Source organism: Cebus imitator, unplaced genomic scaffold, assembly GCF_001604975.1.
Source record: "Cebus imitator isolate Cc_AM_T3 unplaced genomic scaffold, Cebus_imitator-1.0 Scaffold48, whole genome shotgun sequence".
NCBI lineage: Eukaryota > Metazoa > Chordata > Mammalia > Primates > Cebidae > Cebus > Cebus imitator.
The window spans coordinates 8357182-8376484 of record NW_016107363.1 but is presented as its reverse complement, the minus strand read 5'-3'; the positions used below and the strand labels follow the sequence as shown (position 1 = coordinate 8376484).

At 38.5% G+C, this 19303-nt stretch overlaps 1 protein-coding gene across 10 annotated transcripts in view; it reads left to right on the top strand.

Annotated features, from left to right (window-relative positions):
• The first annotated feature begins 4014 nt into the window (after nt 1-4014).
• CCDC66 (coiled-coil domain containing 66) overlaps nt 4015-19303 on the top strand; it is a 41342-nt gene continuing 26053 nt past the window's right edge. For 3 of the 10 annotated variants that reach the window (XM_017527489.2, XM_017527484.2, XM_017527483.2), the window contains exons 1-7: nt 4015-4117; nt 5920-5984; nt 6633-6658; nt 10923-11349; nt 13361-13526; nt 13710-13813; nt 18454-18575. In XM_017527489.2, coding sequence (XP_017382978.1) covers nt 4107-4117; nt 5920-5984; nt 6633-6658; nt 10923-11349; nt 13361-13526; nt 13710-13813; nt 18454-18575 — 921 coding nt within the window. In that variant the 5' untranslated portion in view covers nt 4015-4106. Of the gene's footprint in view, nt 4118-5919; nt 5985-6419; nt 6508-6632; nt 6659-10922; nt 11350-13360; nt 13527-13709; nt 13814-18416; nt 18576-19303 lie in introns of those variants that run through there. The other 7 variants (XM_037738108.1, XM_037738109.1, XM_017527486.2 and 4 more) reach the window with 7 other exon arrangements.

Genomic DNA, 19303 nt, shown 5'->3' with positions numbered 1-19303 from the left:
CCTGTAGCTACTCAGGAGGCTGAGGTGGGAGGATTTCTTGAGCCCAGGAGGTCAAAACTGCAGTGAGCCAAAATCATGCCACTGCACTCCAGTCTGGACAACAGAGTGAGACCATATCTCAGAAACAAAAAACAAAAATGCAAAGAAAATCACCCAAATGTCTTCCGAAGTGGCTATACCATTTTGCATTCTCACCAGCAATGAATGAGATTGCATACTCACCAGCACTTGGTGTTATCAGTGATCTAGAGTTTGACCATTCCAATAGGTCTGTAATAGTATTTCACTGTTGTCTTATTTTTGCATTTCCCAATGACAGATGACATATAGCATCTTTCCATATGCTTATTTGCCATCTGTATTCGGCATAGTTTTTGGTGAGGCATTCAGCAAGGTCTTTGGCCCATTTTTAAAACTGGGTTATGTTCTCATTGTTGAGTTTTAAGATCTTTTTGTATATTTTGAATAACAGTCCTTTATCTGATATGCCTTTGGCAAATACTTTTTCTTAGAATGTGGCTTATCTTTTCACTCTCTTATTAATGTCATATATAGAACAGAAAATTTTAACTTTAATGAAGTCCAGTTTGTCAATTCTTTCTTTGATGGATCATGCCTTTGGTGTTGCACCTAAGCAGTTATCATATGATGTTAGCTGTGAGCTTGTAAAAAAAAGTTATCACTTTGGGAGGTCAAGGCGGGCAGATCACGAGGTCAAGAGATCAAGACCATTCTGGCCAACATGGTGAAATCCCACCTCTACTAAAATACAAAAATTAGCCAGGCATGGTGGCATGTGCCTTGTAGTCCCAGGTACTTGGGAGGCTAAGGCAGAAGAATTGCTTGAAGCTGGGAGGTGGAGGTTGCAAGGAGCCAAAATCGCACCATTGCACTCCAGCCTGGCGCCCGGCGAAAGAGGGAGACTCTGTCTCCAAAAAAAAAAAAAGAAAAAGTCATCGTCAAACCCAAAGTCATCTAGATTTTCTCCTATGTTTTCTTCTAGGAGTTATACAGTTCTGCATTTTACATTTAAGTCTCTGTTTTATGTTGAGTTAATTTTTGTGAAGAGTGCAAGGTTTGGGTCAGACTCAAATTTTTGCATGTGGATATTCAGTTGTTCCAGCACCATTTGTTGAAAGGTAATCTTTTCTTCATTGTATTGCCTTTACTCCTTTGTCAAAAACCAGTTGACTGTATTTATGTGACTCTATTTCTAGGTACTCTATTTTATTACTCTGTTTGTCTATTCTTTCACTAATACCACACTGTCTTAATTACTGTAGCTTTATAGTAAGTCTTGATATTGGGTAGTGTCAGTTCTCCGACTTTGTTCATCTTCAATATCGTTTTGGCTATTCTGGGTCTTTTGTCTCTCCATATAAACTTTAGATTCAGTTTGTTGATAGCCACAAAATAAATTGCTGGGATTTGGATTGGCATTGTGTTGAATCTATAGATCAAGTTGAGAAGAACTGATCTCTTGACAATATTGAGTCTTCCAATCTATAAACATGGACTATCTCTCTATTTATTTAGTTCTTTAATTTCTTTCACCAGAGTTTCATAATTTTCCTCATATATATTTTATACATATTTTGTTAGATCTATACTAAGTATTTCATTTTGGGGGCTGCTAATATGAATGGTATTGTGCTTTTAATTTCAGCTTCTATATATTCATTGCTGGCATACAGGATAGCAATTGATTTTTGTGTATTAACCTTGCATTCTGCAATGCTGCTATCTATACTCACTTATTAATTCCAGAAGGACTTTTTGTGCCTTCTTTCAGATTTTCTACATAGACAATTAAGGCATCTCCAAGTTTTATTTCTTCCTTCCCAGTCTGAATATTTATTTCCTTTTCTTGTTTTAGCTAGGACTAAGGCTAAGTCTTAGGATTGGCTCAGACTTCCAGTGTGATGTTGAAAAACAGTGATGAGAAGGGACATTCTTGTCTTGCTCTTGTTCCCGATCTCAGTGGAAAAGCTTCCAGTTTTTCACTGTTAAGTGTGAATATTAGGCTCTAGGGGATTTTTTTAAAAGAATAGAGATGGAGTCTTACTATGTTGCCCAGGCTGGTCACAAACTCCTAGACTCAAGCAATCCTCCTGCCTCAGCCTTCCAAAGTGCTGTGATCACAGATGTGAGACACCACACCCAGTCTCCAGGGGATTTTTTGTAGACATTGTTTATCAAGTTAAGGATGGTCTCCTATATTGAGAGATTTTAAGCAGCAGAGTGAATTAAGCAGATTCATATTTTAGAAATCATTCTCACTACAGGCTCATGCCTACAGTCCCAGCGGCACTTTGGTTGCCTGAGGTGGGAGGATTGCTTGAGGCCAGGAGTTTGAGACCAGCCTGGGCAATATAAAGAGACTCTGTCTCTACAAAAAAATGTTTTAAAAAATTAACCAGGCATAGTGGTGCATGCCTGTAGCCCTAGCTGCTAGGGAGGCTGACACAGGAGGATCATTTAAACCCAGGAGTTTGAGGTTACAGTGTTATGACTGTACCAATGCAGTCAGCCTGGGTGACAGAAAACCCTGTCTCTTAAAAAAAAAAAAAAAAAAAAAAAAAAATTAGCTGGGCATGGTGGCAGGCACCTGTAATCCCAGCTACCTGGGAGGCTGAGACAGCGGAATCACTTGTACCCAGGTGGNAAAAAAAAAAAAAAAAAAAAAGAAAGAAAAAGCAAGTGTTGGGGTGAAGAAATTAGAACCCTCATATACATTGCTGGCAGAAATGTAAGATGCTTCAACGGCTATGGAAACAATTTGGTAGTTTTCTCAAAAAGTTAACCATAGAATTACCATGTGACCTAGTAATTCCACTCTTAGGTGGATACCAAGAAAACTGAAAATAGAGATTCAAACAGATACTGTACACCAGTGTTTACTACAGCATTATTCACAATAACTAAGAGATGGAAACAACCCAAATGTGTATCAATGAATGAATGAGTAAACAAATTGTGCTATATACATAGAATGGAATACTATTCAATCATAAACAGATATGAAGCTCTGATACATACTACAAGATGGCTGTACCTTGAATACATTATGCTACATGAGAGAAGCCAGACACAAAAGGACAAATATTGTATGATTCCACTTTTATGACATGAAATATCTGTAACAGGCAAATTCCTAGAGACAGAAATAAGATGAGAGGTTTCTTAGGACTGAGAGGAGAGGAGAATGGGAAGTTATTGCTTAATGGGTACAGAATTTTTATTTGGGGGTATTAAAGAGGTTTTGGAAAAATATGCTGGTGATGTTCTACCACATTGTACCATGGAACTGTCACTTAAAAATGGCAAAAAATATGAATCAAGGACCAGAGATCCAAAAAAAATTTTTTTAATTAAAAAAATTACAAATTAAAAAGGAAATGGCAAAAAGTCAATTTTAACACATATATTACAATAAAAAATTAAAGTTTGTCAAGCATTTAATAATTAATACCTTCCATTTTTTTTTTCTGAGAAGAGTGTGTGTAAAGATACTTAACCAAATGTAATGTGTGATCCTTAATTGGCTCTTGCTTTCTAAATAAAAAGCCTATAAGGTATTCTTAGGACAAGTGGGGAAAATTAAATAGGGAAGGGAGGATACTGTCATGAAATTAATTATTTTAGGCATAATAATGATCCTGTGGTTATATAAGAGAACTTCTTAGGAGACACATGGTGCAATGTTAAGGGGTTAAGTGTTACAATGTCTGTAACTTACTTGCAAATGGTGACCCAAAAAAGGGTGTGTGTGTGTGTGTGTGTGTGTGTGTGTGTGTGTGCGCGCGTGTGTGTGTGCGCGTGTGTGTGTGTGCGCGCGCGCTTTACTCTCCACCACCGAAGCCTTAGACTCGTAAGCCGGGTCAGGCCAAATTCCGCTGCGCGCAGAGATGGGGCAAACACAGCCCTAGCCCCTGGAGCCCCGGCCCAACTCAGCGGACGCGCCAGCATGCTCCATCCTGATTGGTCCACTTGCCCAGCTTGCCAGCACCCCTGTATCCAATCGGCGTAGCGCTTGCTGAGCGGCGGCGGCAACCGACGTACACAAGGGGCTTTAGCTGTCTGTGGAAAGAGTGCGAGCTCTGGCCATGAACTTGGGGTAAGCTGGGGTAAGGAAAGTGGTCGTCAGCGGAAAGTGGGGCGTGTGTGTATGGGTCGTCCCTTGGAGTCTTTAGCGGAGAACGTTCCCGACCTGCGCCGCCGAAGAGGGGCAGAGCCCAGTTCTCGGGTAGAAGAGCGAGGCAGACCTTACGTTTTCACTTAATGACTCGCGCATTAAAACTGCCTGTGATCCCCTTTTCGGCCTCTTATTTACTTCAGGATGGGGAGGGAAGGGAGGTGTGGAGGAAAGGAGAGAAATGACGAGGTAAAGGAAGCGTGGCGGCTTCTGGGGAGTACTACTGGCCAGGCCCCAGGATCTTTGCCACCCTATTTTTGGCGTCTTGCAGAATGTCGGAGCGCCCAGATTAGTTTTAGGCCCACGAGGAGGGGAACCGAGGCTTCTCAAAAAATCGGTGTAGTACCAGTGCCTAACACCTAGTAGGCGCTCTTTAAGTAGGATTGAATAAATAAAAAGGACTGGTTCATGGTCTTCATCACTCGGAAGTTTGGTGTTTTAAGAAAATGAGAAGCCACCAAACTCAGACTTAACTACACATCGTTCAGCAAATGTTATGTTTTAGAATCTGGGGATATGGAAATAAATAAGATGGTGTGTCCCTTAAGTAGGTTACAGTGCAGTGCGTCACAGAAGATACTTTGCCATTCAAGGTCTTTTATTTCTTGGTAACGTTTCACCAACATAATCATGAACTGTTCATAACCTTGCAATAGGGAAACCCGTAAAACCTATTCTTTCCAGTGTTTTATCTTGAATAGTTGAGGTAATTTGATTTCCCCTACCTGAGCAACACCGCAAATTTCGCATTCCTAATCAGACCTTTCCCAGCCTCTCTCTCCCTTGACTGGCTTGCTGGATTTAATTTTCTCTCTCTAAATTATGGACTGTGTGTATGGACTGCCATTTTTTCAGTGGAATTTTTATTTAGGACCTTAACAGACTGGTTCAAGTTTTGTTGGCAGTGCCTACTGTTACTTTATGCCTTTGCTTTTGACATGCATATGTAAAGCATAATACTAAATGTAAGTGTGTATTATTTGAAACATTCAAAGTGGTGCTCTTTGCTCAAGCATTTACTAACCTTGATGGTATTGCTAATAGACATTTTCAATGCTCCAGCACTCCATGGAATGTGCTAGTCATGAGTTCATTATGAAACTAATGAATTGTGGCTAAATATCTTGCTCCTTTAACTTATGTGAGGAGTTTTGGTAACAGCATTATTTTTTCCAGTCTAGAGCTGTAATGTGTTAAATGGTGGGATGATAACTGAATTTATTGTTTACCAATAACAAAATGAGGTTTGGGTTAATGATAACAATGCTTGTATTATTGAAGAGTTTAAAGAAGAATTTTCTTCCTGTAGTTTGTTGGTTTTATCTTGGATTGCAAAACTTTTTTTTTTTTTTTTTTTTTTTTGAGACGGAGTCTCGCCTCCCAGGTTCAAGTGATTCTCCTGCCTCAGCCTCCCAAGTAGCTGGGACTACAAGCACGTGCCACCACGCCTGGCTAATTGTATTTTTAGTAGAGACGGAGTTTCACGTGTTAGCCAGGATGGCCTTGATCTTCCGACCCGCCTCAGCCTCCTAAAGTGCTGGGATTACAGGCGTGAGCCACAGTGCCCGTCTTGCATAACGTTTTTAATTAAAAGATGGGTTCGACATGTACAAGATTCCTGCATAAATTCAAAATAATGGATTTATTGTCAAGGTTCAAATAGACATTTCTATCTATTTAAAATGTGGTTAAAAATGACAGACAACTTTCCTTTTTTATTGCAGAGATGGTTTAAAGCTTGAAACTGAATTACTGGATGGAAAAACCAAGCTAATATTGTCTCCATATGGTATGTTTTGTTACAGAAATCTGAAATGTTAAGTTTTAAATTCATACATAAAGTTTATATTAGTTCAGCAGACTTTTTGCTTGTAATCGAGTGATAATTTAAATATTTTGAAAAAAACTGTTTCTCCATCCTCTTTAAATTTACTTCTAGCCAAATCAGATTACAACACTGCTTACTGCTGTCAGTATTCAGACTCATAATATTTAATGTACCACTATATTGTGTGTTCATTATATTTGCATATACCAGATATCCTTATTGCCTGATGAATAATACAAGTGAAATTTATCTAATCATGTTCTTTGCATGTAAAGAATGTATTATTTGAGAAAAGTTCATAGTAAGACCATGGTAAACTGCTAAAGTCACTTTTAGTATTCATTTTTAAAGTCTGTACTTTGGTATCTTCTCCTTCGCATTTTTTTCTGTTTATAGTTTTAACTTGGAAGGATAAAAAACAAAATTGAAATAGAAGTAAATACTTGAACTGCATTATAAAAGAATACTCAGGCAGGATCTAAAGGTAATGCTTTCAAGGATAATGTTGCTAGCTTAAAATCTTACAACAATATTAATTACAGTTTTCTTGCATGACCACCTTAGTATGTTTTTGGTGGATAGTTTAGTAATTTCTTTTTTCTTTTGTAGAACATAAGTCAAAAATTTCTGTGAAGGTAAGCCATATGACTTTGACCTGACCTGTTTTCAAATGTAAAATGCAGTTTTCTTTACAGTGGTTAGAAAATAATTCCTGGGAAATGTCAGGTGTTCTAAGGGGTTTGGAATTTAGTGAGAAGTTATTATTTTCTTGTTTTCAGATTGCCCCTTTCACAGAAATGAATCATTTTAGGTTTTAAAGCCCAATCGAACCTCTTTCTCTAGATAAGTGTTATCCAGTAAAGCGTCTGTGTTAATGGAAGTGTTCATTAATAAAATCAATACTATCAAATATGGAAGCCACTAGTCTAGTCATGTGTAGTTATTGAGCGCTTAAAATGTGGCTAGTGTGACTGAGCAACTGAATTTCTAATCCCCTTTAATTTTTCATGGAATTTAATGGACAATGGACTGTACTGGACAATGCAGCTCCAGAGTTCTTTTAAAAATAATATTTAGACTTTAAACAAAAATATTCTTTCTTTTCATACTCAGATTCCATTTGTCCACACCAAAGGGGAAATTCACAAATTCTAGCATACATTTAGCTTTTTCCTTTAAAAGGTTGCACTTGAACTTAAGGATAATTTTCCTTTTAAGTTACTTTCCCTTATCAGGAATCTGTTGTGCTTTTTTTCTACAAAATACATTATCACTGGGTTTAATTTTTGAGTCAGAGTCTCACTCTGTCACCCAGGTTGGAGTGAAGTGGCATAATCATGGCTACAGATCTTCCTCCTTCAGCCTCCTGAATAATTGGGACCATGTGCATGAGCCACCATGCCTGGCTAATTTTTTAAATTTTTAATAGAGATGGGGGTCTCACTATATTGCTCAGGCTGGAATTATCATTTAACAGTTTTTTTGAGGCTGAGTGTTGTGGCTTATGCCTATCACTTTGGGAGGCTGAGGTGGGTGGATCACCTGAGGTCAGGAGTTCGAGACCATCCTGGCCAATATGGTGAAACCCTGTCTCTACTAAAAATACAAAAATCAGCCAGGCATGGTGGCACGTGCCAGTAGTCCCGGCTACTTGGGAGGCTGAGGCAGGAGAATCACTTAACGTTGGAAGTGGAGGTTGTAGTAAACCAAGATCACGCCACTGTACTCCAGCCACCGAGCAAAATTTCTTCTTAAAAAACAAACCAAAAAAACCCTTTTTTTTTTTGATACTTTTGCTTTTCTTGCTACCTATTTCTTTTTTAATTTTTAGACTAATAGCAGTAGGAATTTCTCTTCTCTTCCATAACTTACTACAGCCTCCTTTTCTTTTATCTTTGCAGTGTTTTAAAGTCTTTGCTTGTCTGTGGATAGAACCCAGTTTGAATGATGTAGCACTTTGCCCTTCAACTCTGAGCCCTCAATGGCTTTACTTGCAGGTTTAATCAAGGTGAAGAAGTTGCTGGAGTACCCAAAATATCACTCAATAAATGGGTGAAGATGATCAGAACAATTCCACAAGCTACATATAAAAACTGTTTCTCTCTCTGTGTATATAGTTATGTACCTTGAATGCTCCGCTAATCACAGACTACAGATTGTATGTTATTCCTAGCTCTTCCCTATTAAAAATTTTAACTAACTGGTATTATATGAATCACATTCACAAATACAGTGGCCTTTATCAAGTTCCTAGATGAACAACTATTTGTAATGGTTGATTTTTATCTTCTTCAGGCTGATTTGTTACAGAAGCCACATTTGTGAAGACGTTTCATTATCATTTTAATTAACTCAGAACATCTGAAGATCCCCTTTATAGGCCTATAATAAACAGAATTTCTAGTCTTGGATTTTTGGTAGGGCTATAATGACGTTACTAGTCTTGGACTTGTGATTACTAGACTTAAAATTGTATCAGCTGTCTAGAGGTATTTAAGGATTTTTTTTAGAGTAGCACATTCTCAACTGATGTTGAGCCTGAATTGTTTACTGCCTTAAAGAAAATTGTTTGGGTTTATCCCCATAGCATTTGGGACTTCAAAATACTAATGCAACCTAAGTTTCCCTTCTGTATTGATTGTTTTCAAGAAGTTTGTCTTCCCATATTTGTAGAGGTTACAGAGATCCTCATTTCTTTTTTGTTCTTCATAGACTATAAACACCAGAATCAGTAGTATTTTCTTCCTTTTTTGTTTTGTTTTTTAGTTTCCCAGATCTCACATTTCTGCAGTTATATGTTGAATTCTCTTTTCTGCAAGTTATTCATGAATTCTCTCTGCATGGTGCTTTTCTTTGTTCCTTCTAACAGGGGAAGCTCCTGAGTTACTAAAACACCCACAGGTCTCTGTTTTTTCTCATTTCCCACTGATTGAATTATTGTACTCTCCATAGTGTGTTCTTTAAACAGCTGAACTCTATCTCATCAAGTTTAACATATTTGTGATCAAAGTGCTTTCCTAATTCTGTCAAAATCTCTGCATTTTTCTTTTTTCTTTTTTGAGACAGGCTCTCTCTTTGCCCAGGCTGGAGTGCAGTGGCACAATTATGGCTCACTGTAGCCTCGACCTCCTGGGCTCAAGGGATCCTCCTGCTTCAGCCTCCCAAGTAGCTAGGACTACAAGCACATGCCTGTACCACCACACTCAGTTAATTTTTTTGTACACACTCCCTGTGTTGCCCACGATTGTCTCAAATTCCTGGGCTCAAGCGATCCTCCTGCTTCAGCCTCCCAGAGTGCTGGGATTGTAGGTGTGAGCCACTGTGCCCAACCTCTCCTACATTTTTCTTCAATCTGCGGTAATAAAGTAAACGTGGTTACTACCCTAATTTGTTAGGCTTATAGAAAGAGAAATGAAAAAAATGCAGATAATCCAGTGTCATAAGTAATTTATTAAAATAATGGATTCTAAAACTCTTACACTTAGTCTCAAAGACTAAAAATATAAAACAATAAAAAAAAATGTATGTCTATATCTGAGAATCAGTGACATACTGAAAGGTATTTGTAATACTAGTGCTAGATAGCACATTTTATATATATCTTTTTTTTGAGATGGAGTTTCACTGTTGTTGCCCAGGCTGGAGTGCCATGGCATGATCTTGGCATACTGCAGCCTCCGCCTCCTGGGTTCAAGTGATTATCCTACTTCAGCCTCTCGAGTACCTGGAATTACAGGTGCCCACCATCACACCTGGCTATTTTTTTTTTTTAATAGAGGTGGGGTTTCACCATGTTGGCCAGGCTAGTCTTGAACTCCTGACCTCAGGTGATCCACCTGCCTCAGCCTCCCGAAGTGCTGGGATTACAGGCATGAGCCACCGCACCCGGCCTACATTTTATATTTTAAAAATGTTACTTTTCTCTGATCTGGCCCTGATATCTTGGTTCCATATAATTTGTGAAGTCAGCTGATATAAAACAAATGCGTTGAACATTGGCTTTATAATGTGAAAAATGGCTGGGTATGGAGGCTCATGCCTGTAATCCCACCACTTTGGGAGGCTGAGGCAGGTGGATCACCTGAGTTCAGGAATTCAAGACCATCCCAACCAACATGGTGAAACTCTGTTTCTACTAAAAATACAAAAATGAGTCAGGCATGGTAGCGGGCACCTGTAATCCCAGCCACTCAGGTGGCTAAGGTGGGAGAATGGCTTGAACCCGGGAGGTGGAGGTTGCACCTCCAAGATCGTGCTGGTGCACTCCAGCCTGGGCAACAGTGAAATGCTGTATCAAAAAAAAAGTTAAAAAAAATTTTTTAATTAAAAAAAGAGGTAATGTGAGTGGTATAATCTAATGGCATTAGATTCAAAGCTGGAGTATAATGGAGATGTCCTATAACAACTATAATAAAAGTTCTTCTGTATTTATTACCTTGAAGTAAGATAAATTCTAGTTGTTGATGAAGATTTGTAACTATTAAGAGTTAATTTCTTATGGTTATGTTACCTAAATAGCAAATTGGAGAAAAGTTTAGAGGACTGATTTATCACAGATCATATTTGTGGACAGTTCTAAAGAATAACCTTCTGCTCACGCCTGTAATCCTAGCACTTTGGGAGGCCGAGGCGGGTGGATCACGAGGTCAAGAGATTGAGACCATCCTGGTCAAAGTGGTGAAACCCCGTCTCTACTAAAAATACAAAAAATTAGCTGGGCATGGTGGCGCATGCCTGTAATCCCAGCCACTCAGGAGGCTGAGGCAGGAGAATTGCCTGAACCCAGGAGGCGGAGGTTGCGGTGGGCCGAGATCACGCCATTGCACTCCAGCCTGGGTAACAAGAGCGAAACTCCGACTCAAAAAAAAAAAAAAGAATAACCTTCTGGTGTTTTAACAGATGGGAAATAAGACCAAGATTGCAAAGTGTCCTTTAAGAACAAAAACTGGACATATTCTAAAATCAATTGGGAGTGAAAAACTTTTGCAAAAGAAGACAGTTGGTTCAGAAACATCACAAGCAAAAGGTGAAAAAAATGGAATGACATTTTCATCCACTAAGGATTTATGTAAACAACATATAGATAAAGATTGTCTTCATAACCAGAAAGATACTTCACCTGCAACCCCTAATATACAGAAGACTAGAAACACCATAAATACATCTCTAGTAGCGAAACAGAAGCCTCACAAAAAACACACCACAGCTGAAAATACGAAGAGCAGTTTGGTGTGTCTAACACAAGACCCACTACAACAGATTTTGATGACTGTAAACCAAGGAGATAGATCTCTTTCCCTGACTGAGAATGGAAAGGAGGCAAAAAGTAAGATTTTACTAAAATTTTAATGAATTTTAATTTTTTTCAATATGTTTTAGAATACCAGATTCATTGGGTTTTATGTAACTTTGACTCTTAAATTCTAATTTAACATGTCAATATATTAAAATAATTGTTCTTTTAAGGGACTTTTTCAAATATGCAAAATTATTTTTTTAGTTGTGCCATATTTTAAGATTAGTTTTCAGAATAATTAAGAAACCCAGTTTCTGTGGACTTTAGAAAAAAATGTTAATACAAAAAACTATTATACATATTTTAGAATATAGGAGGCTTTACTCATTTAAAGTAGTTACAGGAAACATGCTTTAAAAACAACCCATTATGGTATTTCCAGTAAAAATTAAGGAAACCTTACTATGACTATTTGACGTGAGTTGCTGAAAAACATTGCTTTCCTGGCCCCTGCAGTTACTCTTCTTGTCCCTCATTCCATGCTAAGGATTGGCAGTACTCTTTAAAAAACAAGGTTAACACAGATTTGGAAGGAACAGTAGAGTGTTTCATGCTTTCTCTTTCACAAGTCCTGGCATTGTAGTGTGTTTTTAAAAGCCTTCTAATTTCCACTTTGGGATAAGGAATTGTGAATATTAAGACAATAGAAATAACTAAAATTTTATTAGGCAATAGTGAAATAAATAAAAAGTTAACAGTTCACATGGAGAGGCCCTACAAGTGGTTTGGGGGCCCAGTAACTTCTGTATATGCCCATGATAGTCAAGATGGCATTATTTACTCTCTCGTTATAGATTATTCTTGGTAAAATGAGAGTTGGATTTTGTCTCTAGGGCTAAAATTCTAGCAACAACCTGCTTATTAGGCATAATGAGAGATCATATCAACAAAGTTAAAAGCAGAATTTGCCTAAGGAGGTAGACCTGCATATTAAGTCTTTCTCTTCATTGGAAGAACTAGCACATTCAAAAGAAATCAGAACAGTTTTTGAGCCAGCATGTGAGCCCTCTATAAAACATTTGATTTAGATATTGTAGCTGGGGCATAGAGACAATTCATGAAAAGGTTTTCCACTGATTTCACAGCTAAATAAGAAAAGTAACATCAAGGATAATGAGTATTTATCAAGATATTTATATTCTCCTTTAGATTGTGATTTGTGTTAATGATTTTTATTTTTAAAAGCATGTTGACAAGAGGAAATGGAGGTCTGTTTTCTGTTGTTGCTGCTGTTTTTCTTGATGTAAGAAATTGTGTGGCTGTGGTCATGAGCAAGCTGTTTAACCTCTGGACTTTAGTTTTCTCTCTTTTTTTTTTTTTTTTTTTTTTTTTTTTTTTTTTTTTTTTTTTTTTTTTTTTTTTTTTTTTTTGAGACAGGGTCTGGCTCCGCTGCCCAGACTACAGTGTAGTGGCACAATCTCGGCTCATTGAAACCTCCACCTCTTGGGCTCAAGCCATCCTCCNACCTCCACCTCTTGGGCTCAAGCCATTCTCCTCCTCAGCCTCCCAAGTAGCTGGGACTACAGGTGTGCCTCACCACACCTGGCTAATTCTATTTTTTAATTTTTATTTATTTATTTATTTATTTATTTATTGAGACAGGGTCTGGCTCCGCTGCCCAGACTACAGTGTAGTGGCACAATCTCGGCTCATTGAAACCTCCACCTCTTGGGCTCAAGCCATCCTCCCACTTCAGCCTCCCGAGTAGCTAGGACTATAGGCTCATGCCATCACACCTACCTAATTTTTGTATTTTTTGTAAAGACAAGGTTTTGCCATGTTCCCAGGCTGATCTCGAACTCCTGAGCTCAATCTGCCCGCATCAGCCTCCCAAAGTGCTGGGACTGCAGGTGTGAGCCACTGCCTCCTGCTTCCTTTTTTTTTTTTTTTTGACAGGAAGGTAAACTTAATACCCACCTCAAGCATTGTGAGAGTTAATTTAAGTAATCTATAAGACATGTAAGAACTACATAGCAGTATGCCAAGTATTATAATGAATATAATTGAGTGTTAATTTTAAAACATGCATCTTACCTCCTAGGTCAATATAGTCTACATTTAAACAGTATTTCTAATCAGCCAAAGGATGAGAACATTATGGGATTATTCACAAAAACCGAGATGGTTTCATCTGTCCCGGCTGAAAATAAATCTATCTTAAATGAATATCAGGAGACATCTAAGCAGTGTGAGCAAAAAATTGCCATGTATGTAACTCATATCTGTTATTGTGTGGTCATATTTGGAATATGGTTTTGCTTTTCCTTAATTTGCATGTGAAATAGTTACTCAAAATACTTAAAGATACTTAAAAGCTTATTAATATTTATGGAGTCAATTGTGTAGAAATGTATGATATAATTTCTATTATCTTTTATGTTTTGCATTAGAGAGAGTGAATGGAAACCAGCTGATATATTCAGTACTCTGGGGGAAAGGGAACGTGATAGAAGTTTGTTAGAAGCAAAAAAAGCCCAGTGGAGGAAAGAGCTAGGTAGGTAACTTTTATGCCTTTTATTATAGTTTTGTTGCTGTTGTTGTTATACCTTTTATTATAGCTTTGTTGTTGTTGTTTTTGAGACAGAGTCTTACTCTGTTGCCCAAGCTGGAGTGCGCGCCATCTCAGCTCACTGTAACCTCTGCCTCCCAAGTTCAAGTGATTCTCTTGCCTTAGCCTTCTGAGTAGCTGCCCGCTACTCAGGCACCCGCCACCATGCCGGGCTAATTTTTATATTTTTAGTAGAGATGGGGTTTCACCGTGTTGGCCAGGATGGTCTCAATCTCTTGACCTCATGATCCGCCCGCCTTGGCCTCCCAAAATGCTGGGATTACAGGCATGAGCCACTGTGCCCGGCCTATAATAGTTTTATTAGCTTAAAGAATATGTATTGAGGCCAGGCATGGTGACTCACGCCTGTAATCCCAGCACTTTAGGGGGCTGAGGCAGGCAGATCATGAGGTCAAAAGATTGAGACCATCCTGGACAACATGGTGAAACCCCATCTCTACTAAAAATACAAAAACTAGCCAGGCATAGTGGTGTGCCCATATAGTCCCAGCTACTCAGGAGGCTGAGGCAGTAGAATTACTTGAACCCGGGAGGTGGAGGTTGCAGTGAGCCAAGATCATGCCACTATACTCCAGCCTGGCAACAGAGCAAGACTCCATCTCAAAAAAAAAAAAAATGTGTTTTTGAGGATTAACTTTTGAGGCCAAGGGAAAACTTCCCTTTTGCCCTCTGAAGGTTTTCTGAAAAATCAACTGACAAAAGACAAATTAATAAGAGAGATGCAAATTTATTAACATGCATGGAAGTTTTACAGAATTTAAAAACTAAAAGAAATGGCTAGGTGGCTGACACTTGTCCACCATGTTGAGGTTACAGAAAGAATGGGGGTTGGAGCATGGCAAAACAGGTTATGGGAGGGGGAGAAGAGGCAACCTGGCCAGTAAAAGTGGTTTTATTATGTACATGAGACCTCAAACGTAGTAGCCCTCGGAGAATAGGTGATAGATGTTTCTTTCAGACCTTTAAAGGTGTCAGACTCAATTAATTTATCCTAGATCTGGACGAGGGAGAATCCTCAGAGAAAGCCTGGCTGTATTAATGCAGGTTTTCTCTACAGATGCAAATCTTCCTTACAAAAGACAGCTTTGCATGGCTACTTCTGTTTGCAGGCCCTCTGAACAGCCGTCTCGAAATATGTCAAATAAATATATTTTGGGGTAAAACATTGTAGTTTCCTTTAAAGTACAGTTACCCCTCAGTATCCATGAGAGATTGGTTCCAGGACAATCCTCCCACTTCGGGTACCAAAATGGATGGATGCTCAAGTCCCTTATATAAAATGATGTAACATTTGCATATAATGTATGCACATCCTTTTATAGACTTCAGATCATCTCTAGATTACTTAATACACTGTAAATGCTGTTGTTTGAGAAATAATGGCAAAGAAAAAAGTCTGTACATGTTAATTATAGATACTACCATCCTTTTTCTCCCAAATGTTTTCAATTTGTGGTTGCTTGAATCCATGGATGTGGAACCCATGAATATGGAGGGTCTACTGTATATCTTTTAGTATGATTTTATCAAAAGTCTTGTTTTATAACATTTGACATCTAGAGTAGTTCTCTACAAATGCTTAAGATAACATTGTGGTTTCATAATGCCTTAAGTTGCGTCTTTTTGTTACTCTTAAGTTTGCACCAAAAACATGAATGTCATCAGTATCATTCTGTAGCCCCTGTAAGCTCAAAGATTTGTAAACTTTTTGCATTTCCTGGAAGTGCTTTGTCATAGTTTTCCATTGTAGAAATCCTATGCGTTTAAGGACAGTTTTACTAAAAACTAATTGATACCATTTTTTTAAATAACCAAAATAATCTAATTAAGAATAATCATTGTGATATCAGACAGTATATTCTAGACAGAAATAAACTTACTGCTTTCTTTCAGCTTTGGACTTTATAACAGAAAAATCTATAATTTCTATTAGAGTCTTGAAATTTACTTCTTCAACTAAACTTAGATATCCCAATTTGCAAAATGTGTGACAGTAGTTGTATTTCTTAAGAATAGCTATGCTAGGCCAGGCGTGGTGGCTCAAGCCTGTAATCCCAGCACTTTGGGAGGTCGAGGCGGGTAGATCACGAGGTCAAGAGATCGAGACCGTCCTGGTCAACATGGTGAAACCCCGTCTCTACTAAAAATACAAAAAAAAATTAGCTGGGCATGATGGTGCATGCCTGTAATCCCAGCTACTCAGGAGGCTGGAGCAGGAGAATTGCCTGAACCCAGGAGGCGGAGGTTGCTGCGCCATTGCACTCCAGCCTGGGTAACATGAGTGAAACTCCATCTCAAAAAAAAAAAAAAAAGAATACCTATGCTAAAGGCATGAGATGAGCTTCACCCTAGTGGAAAAACTAAGAAATCTTGTGAGACCATCACTAACTTGGCTGGCATCCTTAGAAAACAAACAAACAAAGCCAGGTGCAGTGTCTCACATGTAATCCCAGCACTTTGGGAGGCCAAGGTGGGAGGATTGCTTGAGACCAGGGGTTCAACATGAGCCTGCTGCAGCAACAGAGTGAGACCCCCATCTCTACAAAAAAAGAAAAAGAGATAAGCAGCAGAAATAAGGAGTGAATTGATGAAGTCAAGTGTGTTAGTCTGTTTTGGGTTGCTGTAAAGGAATACCACAGACTGAGTAACTTATAAAGAGGTTTATTTGGCCTACAGTTTTGCAGACTGTGCAAGCATGGTACCAGCATCTGCTCAGCTTCTGGTGAGGCCTCAGGAAGCTTTTACTCATGGTGGAAGGCAGAGGGGGAACAGGCATTATACATGGCAAGAGAGATGCCAGACCCTTTTAAATAACCAGCTCTCTTGTGAACTGACAGAGTGCGAACTCACTCATCACCCCAAGGGGATGGCACCAAGCTATTCATGAAGGATACACCTCCTGTGACCCAAACACCTCGCCTTAGACCCCACCTCCAACATTAGGGATCATATTTCAACAAGAGATTTGAAGGAGACAAATATCCTAACTGTATCATCAAGGTAAAAGGAGAATGAAGAGATTAAATTTATGTTAGCAGTATCAGAAGGTTTGGCAGTCTGATGTGTGTTTGTATCAATTTCAGCTTTAAATATTTTTGTTTTAGCACATTACACACCAAAATGCAATACCAAATGTCTGAAATAAGAGGGAACTACTTGAAAATGAATGGAGTATTTGATGCTTTAATCAGTTTTTTTGGTTTTTGTTTGTTTGTTTTGAGACAGAGTTTTGTTCTTGTTGCCCAAGCTTGAGTGCAGTGGCATGATCTCAGCTCACTGCAACATCTACCTCCTGGGTTCAAGTGATTCTTCTGCCTCAGACTCCTGAGTAGCTAGAATTACAGGCACCCGCCACCACGCCCAACTAACTTTTTGTATTTTTAGTTGAGTTGGGGTTTCACCCTGTTGGCCAGGCTGGTCTCGAACTCCTGACCTCAGGTGATCCATGTGCCTTGGCCTCCCAAAGTGCTGGGATTATAGGCGTGAGCTACCACGCCCAGCCTTATGCTTTAACTGTTTTAAAATCAGTTTACTTTTTTTTTTTTTAACTTGTCTTAGTAGAGCACCTCTATTTAAGTCATGCTTCTAGTAACATTCTTGGAATTTAAATTTATACATCATTGAATTTTGTAAAGAACTGTTGTTGATTGGGGGTTTAGTTTTTTGGGGTTTTTTTGTTTTTTGGTTTTTTTTGAGATGGAGTCTTGCTCTGTCATCAGGCTGGAGTGCAGTGTGCAATCTCAGCTCACCGCAACCTCTGCCTCCCAGGTTCAAGCAATTCTCCTGCCTCAGCCTCCCCAGTAGCTGGGACTGCAGGCGTGTGCCACAACACCCAGGTAATTTTTATATTTTTAGTAGAGACAGGGTTTCACCACATTGGCCAGGAAGATCTTGATCTCTTGACCTCATGATCCACTCACTTTGGTCTCCCAAAGTGCTGGAATTACAGCTGTGAGCCACTGCGCCCAGCCGGGGGTTTCTTTTTGACTATATCTGTCAGACACAGGGTTTTATGTTTTTTACTTGTCAGCAGTTAAGAAATAATAGCCAACATTTATTGAATATTTACTTTGTGCCAAGCCCTATATTGAGATAGGTACTATTGTTATACCTAATTTATAGAAGGAAGAACCAAGGTTTAGAAAGCTTACCAGCAGTTTGCTCATGATCACATAGCTAGGAAGTCGTTGAACTTGAATTTTAACCCATAGTTCTCTACTTCAGAATTCTAGCTTTTAATTCTCTTAATAATAATTGAATAAACATTACAGGAAATTAGAACCTCATGATAATTAACAAAATATAAGTTATTCAATAAAACTACTCCGTATTGGTAATTGTGATAATAAAATTGTACCATACTTAACTTTAGTTCTGATTAAATTTTTTCTTATTTTATGTCCCTAAAAAATTATTCTCTACTTTGTAAGTTAATCTCCTTCCTAAAAAGAAGTTTTGATTAGATCTGTGTTGGTATCTACATTCTTTAAGAAGGTCATGATTTGTTTACATGGTTCTTTTTTTACAGTTTTTGTACATTTTTTTAAAAAGGACATTATTTACAGATGAACAGGTTGCTTTAAAGAAGAAAGAAAAAGAAGTGTCTGAAAAATGGAATGATCCTTGGAAAAAATCTGAAAGTGATAAAATAATATGGGGGAAACTTCAAATTCTTGACCAATCTAGGGTAAGACATCTTAATTGCAGTTTTTAAAATGCTAAGCAGTGTTCATATTATAGAATTTATTTTTAAAGTTTATTTATTTAAAAAAAAAAAAACTTTGATACGGAGTTTCTCTCTTGTTGCCCAGGCTGGGGTGCAATGGCAAAATGTCAGCTCGCTGTAACCTCCCTGGGCTCAAGTGATTCTCCTCCCTCAGCCTCCTGAGTAGTTGGGACTATAGGTGCTCGCCACCAGTCTGGCTAATTTTTTGTATTTTTAGTACAGTTGGGGTTTCATAACATTACAGGCTGGTCTCAAACTTCTGGCCTCAAGTGATACACCAGACTCAGCCTACCAAAGTGCTGGGATTATAGGAATGAGCCACCACGCCTGGCCTATTTTAAAAAACATTTCATATTCTTGGGGTTTTTTTTTTTTGTTTGTTTTGTTTTGTTTTGTTTTTGTTTTTTTTTCTATGTGTGGTTTTTTAAAAAAAAGAAACAGGGTCTTGCTCTGTATACTCAGGCAGGAGTGCAGTGGTGCAGTCATAGCTCCCACAGCCTTGAGCTCATGGACTGAAGGGATCTTCCTGCCTCTGCCTTGCAAGTGGCTGGTACTATAGGTGTATGCCACCATGCCCAGCTAATTAAAAAAAAATTTTTTAGAGACAGGGTATCACTATGTTGCCCAGGCTGGTGTCAAACTTTTGACCTCAAGCAATCCTCCCACCTTGGCCTCCTGAGTAGCTGGGA